Genomic DNA, 11,147 nt, shown 5'->3' with positions numbered 1-11,147 from the left:
TCTTCTAGATGAATACAGGTTTTAGCAATAATATTAGAAATTTGATCAAGTCTTGCTCTAATCTTTTTGGGAAAAGTAATACTATCCATCTGTGAAAGCACACTCTGTGACTTTTTCTGAACATACTGCTCAGTATACTCCATTATTTGTTTTTTTTTCTCCTCAGTGTCATGTTGTGTTGGTTCCTTATTAAAATCATCCAAGTCTGCTTGGGAAAGAAGCACTTCTTCATGATTTTCAATTTTCTTTTCTTTTTTTGGAATTTTCAAAACTTTCTCACTAATGGAATTTATATTTGCTCCTGTTTTCAATAATTTAAATGAAATACGCTTACAGACATGTTTCGGTAAACAAAGGTCCATTTTGTTTTTAATTTGCTCGTTACTTTTTTCTATAGAAAAAGCCTCTGAATAATACTCCAAGACAGCATCTAAAATCTTTTTACGGTTGGCTCTTTCCGACTGCTGTTGTTCATTATTTTGTTGTTCATGATGATTTCCTGTTGCTGACATCATTTTTTTTTTAAAATTTAAATTGCAAGCACATCCTCGTTTCGAGACAAAAATTGAGGTGATTATAATTATTGGCCAATTCACAAATCAAAAAAAATTCCAACAACATGAAAAATCCTTCATTCTTTCTTGTCATTCTCTTGGTGTTCACACTTATGAACGAATCGGAAACATTAAACAATAACAATTTCTATGGATCTTGTTCGGGTGAATGTACCTCTCTATCTTCTCCTCTTCTCTATGATTTTATTTCGCAAACGAATGCAAACGAAACTTTCTGCTTGGAAACTATCAACGAGTACATGACACTCAACGAATCGATACGAATTTGCATATCTAATAATTTAACACTCACCAATTCTTCATCAACCTTTGACTCTTACAACTTGACAATTGTTGATTATTTAAAATTGAGTGATAGACAGGCATTATTATCATTCAACTCGGAAGTCTATCACAAGGGATTATTTCAAAAAAGTCAGTGCTACAATGCAGCAAGACGTTACATTTGTCAACACTTCTTTCCACTATGTGATGTGAGTAGGGACGAGTCAACACAAATTTACAATCTCTGCATGTCCTCGTGTGAGAATTATTATGCAAGTTGTAACTCGAGAGAGTTGATAGATTTTAGATGTCTATCAACAAGTAATGGAATTAATAGAGTTTATCAAGGTTCTTGGAAGAGTTTTGATATGGCAGATTCTGTCATGTGTACAGGCAATTCAATGACACTACATTCAAGTCTATCAGGAGGTACTACAACTTTGATCACCTTACTAGTATTATTGTATTTTACATTATGCATGTAAAATATTGTTGTAATCATTACATTTTCAAACTTGTGAAAGTGGAAAAAACAACAAATTCATTCAGAACACTTGAATGATGAAAATAATTTTCCATTTTCATTGTTATTGATTCAGGAAATCCTTGGCGCCAAACTCTTTACATTTTCGTACCAAAATTTGGCGCCTAAATTTCATCCAAATACAAAAAAAAATGTCCACACATTCCCAATCGCCTCACAATGTCGTCCAAGAAAAATCGGCATCTCCTGAGGTAGTTAGGGATCCAATACATGAGGAAGATAGTTTCTTTTCTGGTTATAATACAGCCATACCAACAATAACATCACGAGTTTTATTTACAAACAGCTACAACAATACAGCAACAGATCAACAACAACCCAATACAGCCACAACAACAAACACATCGTAAGTGTTGAATTCTTGAATTCTTGATAAATTCTAACCTTGTTTTCTTTGAGTAGTAAATCATCAACACCGAGCAAAAAATCACCCTATGAAACAAGACCATCTTCAGCTCCACCAAAAAAGTCTTCCTCCACAACACCACCAGTCCTTCAAAAAGCTCCAATAACAAAACCTAAGGAAGAACCTAAGGTTGATTTAAAGCCTTATTATATGGATAGAAAGAAACCCTATGATGAGGATAAAGTAAAAGAGTTTATGAAAAAGAAGCAGAAGGAAATATTTAATCAAAAAGCAGAGATTAATAAGGCAAAGGAAGCCGAAAGGACAAAGAGAGAACAAACACTTCAAAAATTAGAAGCATATGTAAGCAAGACAGTGCCAAAACCTAAGAAGAAATCTATTTCTCCAAAGAAGAAGATGAAAAAGATGACATCCGAACAAGAACAAAAAATAGTAACAACTTTGGATTCTCTTTTAAAGAAACATAGATCTAAGACTCCACCTTCTTCCTCAATACGAAAAGAAGAAAAATCTAAAAAAAAGGAAGGGGAAAAATCAAGTGGAGATGCAAAGAAAAAGAAAGTTAAAAAGACCAAGTCAGAAACGGACACTAGGCCATATTCTGCACCATTATATTATGATCATAATCTATACCCTTCCGAGATTGACAGACGAGAAGTCATGTTCCCACACGTATACTCAGAGATACGAAAGGAAATGTACAAAACAGAGCCAACCATTTTCGCTCAACAACCATTCAGCCCAATCCATTCCTCTCCACCAATGTCAAAAGTAATTGTGACATCCCACCAAGATAATCATAACTCGTCCTATATTCAAAACCATCCATCGAACAATAATACCATAAAACAAGCTTGGACTGAACAGAGACCATCAAGTCCAGAGATACTTGAATTACCTAGTACTGATGACCTTCTAAGACGCCAACCTACAAACATTGTTTACACTAAGCCTTCACCTAATTTTGTTTCTCATCCAAACTTTGTTGATAGAGAAATTTTTAAAGAAGTTGAAAAACCAAAACTAACGATGGATGCCCAAGTTGGTACTTCTCCTCAAGGTAAAAAGCCTGATGAAAAGTCTAAGGAAGACATCTCAAGGCGATTAATTGATTCTCTCAATGTAATTGAGAAAATCAAACAATCAGAAGAGAGTATTCTTTCGATAAACATCAAAAGAGCTAGCTTGCTCGAAAAGAAGTTGGAAAATGAAATTAAAAAAGAAGAAGAAGCTCTTGAAATGCTGGGTAAAAAGGCTGAAAATATTCATAATAGTCAACTTCTTAGAGAAGAATCTTTGATGGATACTACTTCGAGTATGTCTTTTGAAGAAACACTGAGTGTTTCAACAGAATTCGAAGAGAGAGAAAGAAACATTGAGAATATGAAAATGGAACTCAAAGCTCTTCGTTCCAAAAAGAAGAAGCAAGAGGCCAAGATACAACAATTGCTTCGTTCCAAGAAGATAGAGCAAAAGATCAAGGAGGTCAAGAATGAACTCATGATTCAAGATAAAAAGCTTTCAGAAACCTCTTATGAAAGCGAAACATCATCTGAGGAAATTTCTACTTCTCCTGTATCGAATTCTGTAAAGAGAAAAAAGCTGAAGAGAGTTGATGAAGAAATCACTCAAGAGGATCTCAAGGCAAAAATTGAAAATGAAATTAAGGAAAATCTTCTGAAGAAGATAGAACAAGATTATGTAATGAAGAGACAAATAGAAGAGGAAATTATTAGAAAAAAGTTAGAAGAAATCGATAATGAACGTAGAAAGAGGGATGAAGAGATGAGGTTGAGACTTGAACAACAATTTGCCCAAAGAGAGTCAATCATCACTCAGTTCATCGAAGAAGAGGCCAAGAGACGCGAACTCAAAGATTCCAATGAAAAGCTATCTGAAGAGGATAAGCAATTGAAAGACATGCTTGAGAAGGAAAAACTTTTACGTAAGCAACTTGAAGATAAGCTCAGTAGGAGTAAACAACAACTCGAAGAACAACAACGTCTTGCTAGAGAACAAGAAGAGGAAATGAGAAGAAGACATATTGAACAAGAAGACATTATTCGTAAGCAGCTTGAACTTGTCTCTAAGAGAAAGGACGATGAACTCTCCAGAAATATGGAAGAAGAGTTGAAGAGAAAGTTGGAGGAAGAAAATAATATTCTCAAACTCAAGAATGAAGAGCAAGCTTTGAGACACAAGCTCTTATCTGAAGAGAGAAAGAGGAGGGAACTCGAACAAACAACTGAAAAGTTCTTTGAAGAAGAGTCTCAGCTTAAGGATATGCTTGAAAGAGAAAAACTTTTACGTAAGCAACTTGAAGACAAGCTCAGCAAGAGTAAGCAGCAACTTGAAGAGCAACAACGTATTGTTCGTGAGCAAGAAGATGACCTTAAGAGAAAGCAACTCGACCAAGAGCAAAAGCTTCGTGTCCAGATCGAAATGGAAGTCGCTAAAAGAAAAGAGGAAGAGATGGACAGAAAGATGGAACAACAACTTCTCAAACATAAAGAGGAACAACAAAGGCTCTTGAAGGAACAAGAAGAAGAATTAAAGAGAAGACAGGCCGAGCAGGAAGAAATAATTAGAAAACAAATTGAGCTCATTGCCAAAAGAAAGGAAGAGGAGCTTTCTAAAAAGATGGAAGAAGCTCTCAGAAAAAAGTTAGAAGAAGAACAAAATCTTGTTAAACTCAAGGGTCAGGAAGAGGTTCTTAGACAAAAATTGCTCAATGAAGAAAGAAAGAGAAGAGAACTCGAAGAAGAGACTGAAAGAAAGATTCAAGAAGAGAATAGGTTGAGAGAAATGCTCGAAAAAGAAAAGTCTCTCAGAAAGCAACTTGAAAACAAGCTCAATGAAAGTAAACAGCAGCTCGAAGATCAACAACGTCTTGCCAAAGAACATGAGGATGAAATGAGAAGAAATCAATTGGAACAGGAAGATAATCTTCGTAAACACATTGAGATGGAAGTTGCCAAAAGAAAGGAAGAAGAGCTTGCCAAAAAGATGGAACAAGAGCTTGTAAAACAAAAGGAAATTCTTCTCAAGAAGGAACAAGAGAAGCAAGAAAAGCTCAAGAGGGAGTTACTCTTACAAGATTCTGAAAGAGAGGATAGCATTAGGGAAGAGCTCGAAAGACTTCATGAGGAACAGGAGCAATTAGAACAAGAAAAGCAAGAGTTCCAAAGAAGACAACAAGACAGAGTAGAGCAAGAAAAACTCAAAATGCAACAACTCGATGAAGAAAAGGCAAGACTTGAAGAAGAAAGACTTACCTATTCAAAGAAAAAGGAAGAGTTGAGAAAAGAAGAAGAAAGACTCAGAAGGGAGAAGGAAAAGCAAGAAGAATTGTTGAAGAATTCACTCAAAAAGCAAGAAGCATCTGAAGAAGAAATTAGAAAAAAGATGGAAATGCTGCAAGAGCAACAAGAGGAAATCAAACGAAAGGAGCAATTAAGGAACAAAGAGCTTGAGGACGAACGTATTAGACAGGAGAAACGTAAACAAGCTGAAATCGAAAAGGAAGAGCTCAGAAAGGAAGAATTGAGAAAGGAAGAGCTCAGAATCCTCAAATTGAAAGACGAGTTGAAGCAACAAGAACAAAACCAAAAGGAATTAACTCGTCAAGACGAAATCAGAAGAGAAGAACAAAGAAAGGAAGATCTGAGACAAGAGGAGTTAAGAAAAGAGCAATTACGTCAAGAAGAGCTCAGAAGAGAGGAATTAAGAAAGGAACAACAAAAACAACAAGAGTTGGAGGAAGTCAGAAGAGAAGAACAAAGACAAGAAGAATTGAGAAAGGAACAGTTACGTCAAGAAGAACTCAGAAAGGAAGAGCAAAGACAAGAAGAACTTAGGTTAAAGAAGCTCAATGACGAAGAAGATGCTAAACAGCAACAAATGCTTGCTCAATCAGATTTTGATGATGATATTAGTTCTGATTTTGAAGATTTCGACGAAAACAAGGTTGACTCAGAACCATCACCTCAAACTGAAAAGTTCCACGTGGAAGAAGAAGTATTGGAGCAAGATGACTTTGACTTTTCCAGCGATTCTATTGAAGACGAAAATACTATTGGTGATGATGATATTCACTTACACGAGCAACAATCTCCACAGCAAGTTGATCATCACGACGAAGATGAAGACTTTACTGGAGAAACTTTATCAGATATGCACATTCACGATCATGACGAATACCATGTTTTCAATACTAAACTAGGTCCATTACCTTCCCTCAAAGAAAAACCAAGATCAGGAGAAATTATTCAAACTAGGGAACATGTAGAAAATCTTCTAAATATTATTCACAACAATTCTAAGGATAAGAATCTAGACAAGGTTGGATCTGTCTGTAATCTTGTTGACGTATCAGTTCTTGAAAAGTCATCCAATCCTAATCAAGATGCTTTTAATCAACTCGTCTTGGAATCATTCAATTTTTACCTGAGTGAATACAACACCATCATGCAATCTGAACACGTTGGAGTTGCATTTAAGGGTCACGTCTTTGGAAGAGAAGAAAATATTAGAAAGAAAAAGAATAATTACACCAATGTTCATCAATTGACTCCTTTCCAATTTGTGTTTGATAGCCTTGTTAAATCCTTTGAATTATCCAAGAATGAGCAATTTGTTGATCATACACTCTCTGACATGGAAAATGAATACCTTCCAAAACATTCAATTCCTTTAATTCCTGGTATCCTCAAACCTGCAGAAAAATGGAAATCCTCAAACCTCGAAGAAGAAATGATCAAAAACTTTATTACTGACCAACTATTTGATACTTTATTGCTTGATACTGCAATGGAGTTGTATGAAACTATTCACTAATTTATTAATAATAAAAAACTAGGTTTGTAAATCTTCTGAACTATTAGATTTTGCTTCCATCTGCTTTTCAGCTAAAGCTGTCTCTTGATCTCGCACTTTAGATATCAAGTCGGTAACTTCTTCCAACCACAAGCTCAATTGTTGCTTACTTCTCACATGTACTTCAGTGGCCTCAGAGTCAAAGATTAATCTATTTTTCATTATTGACAATATTTGCAAAAGTAGTGTGTACATGTGTGGCATTTCTTTCAGAATTATCTCTACTATTGTTTGAAGTGTCACCAGATTTGGGTGTTTTTTAGTGTTTGTCATTTTTTGTAAAATTATTCTCATTAGTTTCCATCTGTTTGGTGTATTGCTCTTGTTGATAATCCTCAATAATTGTGTATAGTGAATGGTATCAAAGAAATTTTCGTCATAGGTCTCCAACATTGTCACAGTCTTCTCCAAAAGGTTAATATCAACAGAACCCTTTCCAATAACTGAACTCAATGCTAAAGATACCAATTTTGGTTTGGTTACTATGAGTTCACTTGGATAATACTTTGTAATGACTGTCATGGTATTCTTCAAAAGATCTTCGCCAACAATATTCTTACTCTCGTAAAATTTAAGTAAAACAGACCCAAGAAAAGAGAGAAGGTCCTCTGTTGGTTCAAGGGTGTTGTTGGCGAAGCATTTTTCCATATCTTGTAAAACTTTGTGGATTGGAAACTCGTCTGGTTTACCCACCAAGATGAGCTTTTTCCAAATATTAAAGCAAATCTTGAAAGTTTCTTCATTATAACACACTACGTATGAATCTCGTTCTGATCCAAGATATGAAAGAATGTCTACACTATCTTCAAAACATTCAGTGTTGAGACTCGTTTTAAGGGCCCAATTCAAGATATTTACATCGATAGGATTTGCCTTTGATGCATACTTTTTGAAAAAGCTGATACCATCGGGGCTATTTGAAAGTGCCATCATTATATACACTGTAAAATCATCATCAGCTCTAATTCCACATTTTCTCATAAATCGTAACAAATTTTCAACGTTATTCATATCAACATCAATAAATGAATTACAAGCATGGTAAAACCACATGACATTCTTAAAGTAGGACTTGTCTGTATGAATTTTTAGGTCTTGTACTTGTTGTTGTAATTCTGATCCTTGTTTGTAAAGTAAAACTTGAAGAGAACTATCGGTGGTGAGTCCTATAAACTTTGTATATCCTTTGAGCATGATTGTAATGGTTGCAATATTAATAAGAGGAGAATAGGCTCTCTTAAACTCATTATAGAGGTCAAATACATGAATATCATTTGATTCAATCATTGTATTCAAAATGGCATTAATACTCTTGGTATCTACACTCACGTACTTGGTTGTTTTTTTAAAAATATATTGCGCAACATCTGAAAGCTTACTTGCCGAGCATTCCTTGACAAAAAGTGAAATGAGTTGAATTTTACCTGTTTTTCTCAAAGGCCACAGTGGTTGATGATAAGGTTTACCATCTTTCTCAATATTTAAATGAGAAAAACCAGGCACAGAACTTGCTGAAATAGCTTCAAATGGTGAATATTCACTATTTTCATAAACCCTATTATTGGAATAGAGAGTTTCAAAAAATGTAGTGATTAAATCCTTTTGATTTTCTCGAATAAGTGCTAAAACTAGAGGTCTATAGTGCTTCCAAGTTAGTGATATATCATATTTTACCATGTGAATTAGCACGAATCTAATTTTTACATGGACTGGCAACTTGTTTCCATATTTTTGTGAAGCTTCTGGATCCATTTCGAAAATAATTTTGTCAAATGAACTATCCTCCATTCCATGATCAATGAGGGCTATTAAGAACTTTCTGAATGACTCTGGATGAGGAGTGAAATCGTACTTGAATAAAAACTTCCAAACTTCTCCGAGAGGTGTTTGTCCAATATTCGAACTATCAGTCATGCATATTATTGCATAACGGTGAAGTAATGGTGACATTACTCCCAAATCTTCAAACAACTCAATCAACTTGATTGTTGATTTCAAGTGCTTGTGTTTCCTTGCTACATTGAAGGCAATAATATTGTAGAATGAGGGTGTCAGTACTGATAAATTATTTTCATATTGTTTCAAAATTGAATGCATTGCTCTCATGGCAAAAGATACCCTTTGTTGTTCTGGATTTTCAGAAATTTTCATCAGATATTCCTGCACAGGTTTTGGCAATGAATCAAAATCAGGTAACTTTTCCGAACTTAATTCTTCAATCTTTTCACTATTATCCACCTCTCCATTTTCTTTCAATTGATTCAATTTAAATATTGGTGAATGTGCTCTCCTAACCACTATTGATCCAAAATACATTCCTCCGTTATTATTATTACTATTACCATTAGCACCACACAAAAATTGTGCTGAACATCCCTTTCCAAGAAGTGCTCCATTCCGAAGAAGAAAACCCTTCCTCCACATTGCTTGCATTGAACAACCAGCACTTCGTCTCATATTTTTTTAATGATTATTTTTAAAAAACCAAAAAGTTGGCGCCTTTTCCCTCACTCTAACGCTTAAATTGATTGCCTGCAGATGATAGGCTTTCAAAGCAACGTAACCCTCAACACTAATTACTTCTTTCATTCATACGGGAGAGGTACTTAGAGCCAGAGGTGTGATAGTAGCTAACTAGAGCTTTCAATGCACCTGATTCTGTTTGAAAAGAGTGTCGTGTCCTACATGGTTCTAACAATTTTTTGATTTACTGACTCTTATAGAAGAAGAGAGAAAGGATGGACTTTAGGAAAATAACATTGTTCTTTCAGCTGATGTTTTTATTGCAATCGGAATAAACAAAGATTACGCAAGACAAGGATGGAGATGATGTTTACAAACCAATAATAAAAATGCATGATAATCAACCACGTGATGGCCGTGATGATTATTATCTTGAATCAAGAAAGTCATCGAGTAGGATTTGTATAAATCAACAGCAGCAAAATATATCCGAATAAGATTAATCTGACTGGAGACACTTCTTCTTCCCATCAGCAAGAATATGAACACAATATAATTAGTATGAATTTAACGAGTGGGAATAATTTAAATATTAATAATCCCATCATACGAAGGAGATTGAATGTAATAGGAAAACATTTAATTGGAACTATATCCCTTTCTATTGGTGGAGGAGGACAAGGTTTGAATTTATCAACTTGTTCTGCCAAAGACAACTCTAATTCTTCTACTTCATCACCTAATTCATTGGTATTGAAAAATAGCAAAAAGAAGGAATGGAAGGAAACTTTAATGAATATGTTTCACTTCTCCAAGTGGATGATTATTGTAATTGGTGCCACACCATGTTTGATTATTACAATTTTTTCTAGAATTGTAAGAAACATGACAGTAGGAACAATTAAGAATGTAATTTTTCCTCTTCTTCGATTAAAGGAAAGATTAATAGCTAGGTATTTCAAAAAAAGTACAACTACAAACAAGGAGGGAATGACACTCCACGAAAAGGAGCAAAGAGCTAAGGATTATGTCATTCTCACACATCTCTATTTGATCCATCCAATTATTGTATTCTTTTGTAAATTATTCTTCTGGGCATTCTTTAATAGTTTAACTGTATTATACGAGAGTGATATTGCTAGAAATTTGAATAAGCTCAATGCTTTTGAGTATTATCATTTGATTAATGAGAAAAATCCAAATGTGAAAGTTACAAAAACTCTCTCATTAAAGGAAGAACAAACAATTAGAGAAAAGGGTCCATTCATATTCGCAATTGGAAATCAGAGAAGCTTGGCTGATGGAATAGTTGAATTAGCCTACAAGACTCAAAACTCTGTTACTATAATGAATGTTGAGATGGCCCTTTTCCCATTCTTTGGTTGGATTAGTTATGGAGTTGGTAGCGAGGTTATTATTCGTCAAATACCAAAACAATCTTGGGAAGTCATTGATAATATGAGAAGATTAATGAAGAGAGGTCTATTCCAGACCTACATTTACCCAGAGGGTGATAGACAAACCTCCTCCAGCAAAGAACTCCTCCCTTACAAGATGGGTCTCTTTGTTCTCGCCATTGAAACTCAAGCATCAATTGTTCCAGTGATTCATTATGGCATTGATCATATTTGGCCATATGATGATTGGAAAATTTATTCAGGAAATCAGGCTTATGTAGTAATGGGTGAGCCAATTGAAACCAAGGGAATGGTACTCAATCAAAGACATGAATTGATGGAAATTTATAGACAACGTATTAAGGAAATGATTGTAAGAATGGAAGAACGAATTGCCAAGCAAAAGAAGAAATAGATTGTTTTCTCAAATCTTGATTTCATCTCACAATTACTCATTTCTTGTTGAAAATATTGATTTAAGAAGTTAACTTGCTTACTTTTTTCACACAACTAACATCTGAATCAGTCGTGATCTTTCACACATCTTTTGATTGGTTTGATCACAATAATAAATTTATTAACATTCAAAAAAAATTAAAAATGGATCCATCAAAGTTTCAAGCCGACGATTTTGATCCGAAGACTTGGATTAATGAAGTGAT

At 34.6% G+C, this 11,147-nt stretch overlaps 3 protein-coding genes across 3 annotated transcripts; 2 read left to right on the top strand and 1 right to left on the bottom strand.

Annotated features, from left to right (window-relative positions):
- Window positions 1-1,514: 1,514 nt before the first annotated feature.
- On the top strand, window positions 1,515-6,586 carry NAEGRDRAFT_65988 (uncharacterized protein; the record flags this gene model as incomplete). The annotated part of the gene is made up of 2 exons (XM_002678843.1): window positions 1,515-1,729; window positions 1,786-6,586. The coding sequence occupies 2 exons, from the start codon at window positions 1,515-1,517 to the stop codon at window positions 6,584-6,586; spliced, it is 5,016 nt and encodes a 1,671-aa protein (XP_002678889.1).
- An 18-nt stretch (window positions 6,587-6,604) lies between these two features.
- NAEGRDRAFT_48050 (uncharacterized protein) lies at window positions 6,605-9,049 on the bottom strand (the record flags this gene model as incomplete). The annotated part of the gene is made up of 1 exon (XM_002678710.1): window positions 6,605-9,049. The coding sequence occupies one exon, from the start codon at window positions 9,047-9,049 to the stop codon at window positions 6,605-6,607; it is 2,445 nt and encodes an 814-aa protein (XP_002678756.1).
- A 924-nt stretch (window positions 9,050-9,973) lies between these two features.
- NAEGRDRAFT_48049 (uncharacterized protein) lies at window positions 9,974-10,900 on the top strand (the record flags this gene model as incomplete). Its single annotated transcript, XM_002678842.1, has 1 exon — window positions 9,974-10,900. The coding sequence occupies one exon, from the start codon at window positions 9,974-9,976 to the stop codon at window positions 10,898-10,900; it is 927 nt and encodes a 308-aa protein (XP_002678888.1).
- Between the last annotated feature and the right edge of the window lie 247 nt (window positions 10,901-11,147).

Source organism: Naegleria gruberi (assembly GCF_000004985.1).
Source record: "Naegleria gruberi genomic scaffold NAEGRscaffold_16, whole genome shotgun sequence".
Classification (NCBI taxonomy): Eukaryota; Heterolobosea; class Eutetramitea; order Acrasida; family Naegleriidae; genus Naegleria; species Naegleria gruberi.
The sequence above is the reverse complement of the archived record's forward strand: the minus strand, read 5'-3'. Positions and strand labels throughout refer to the sequence as shown.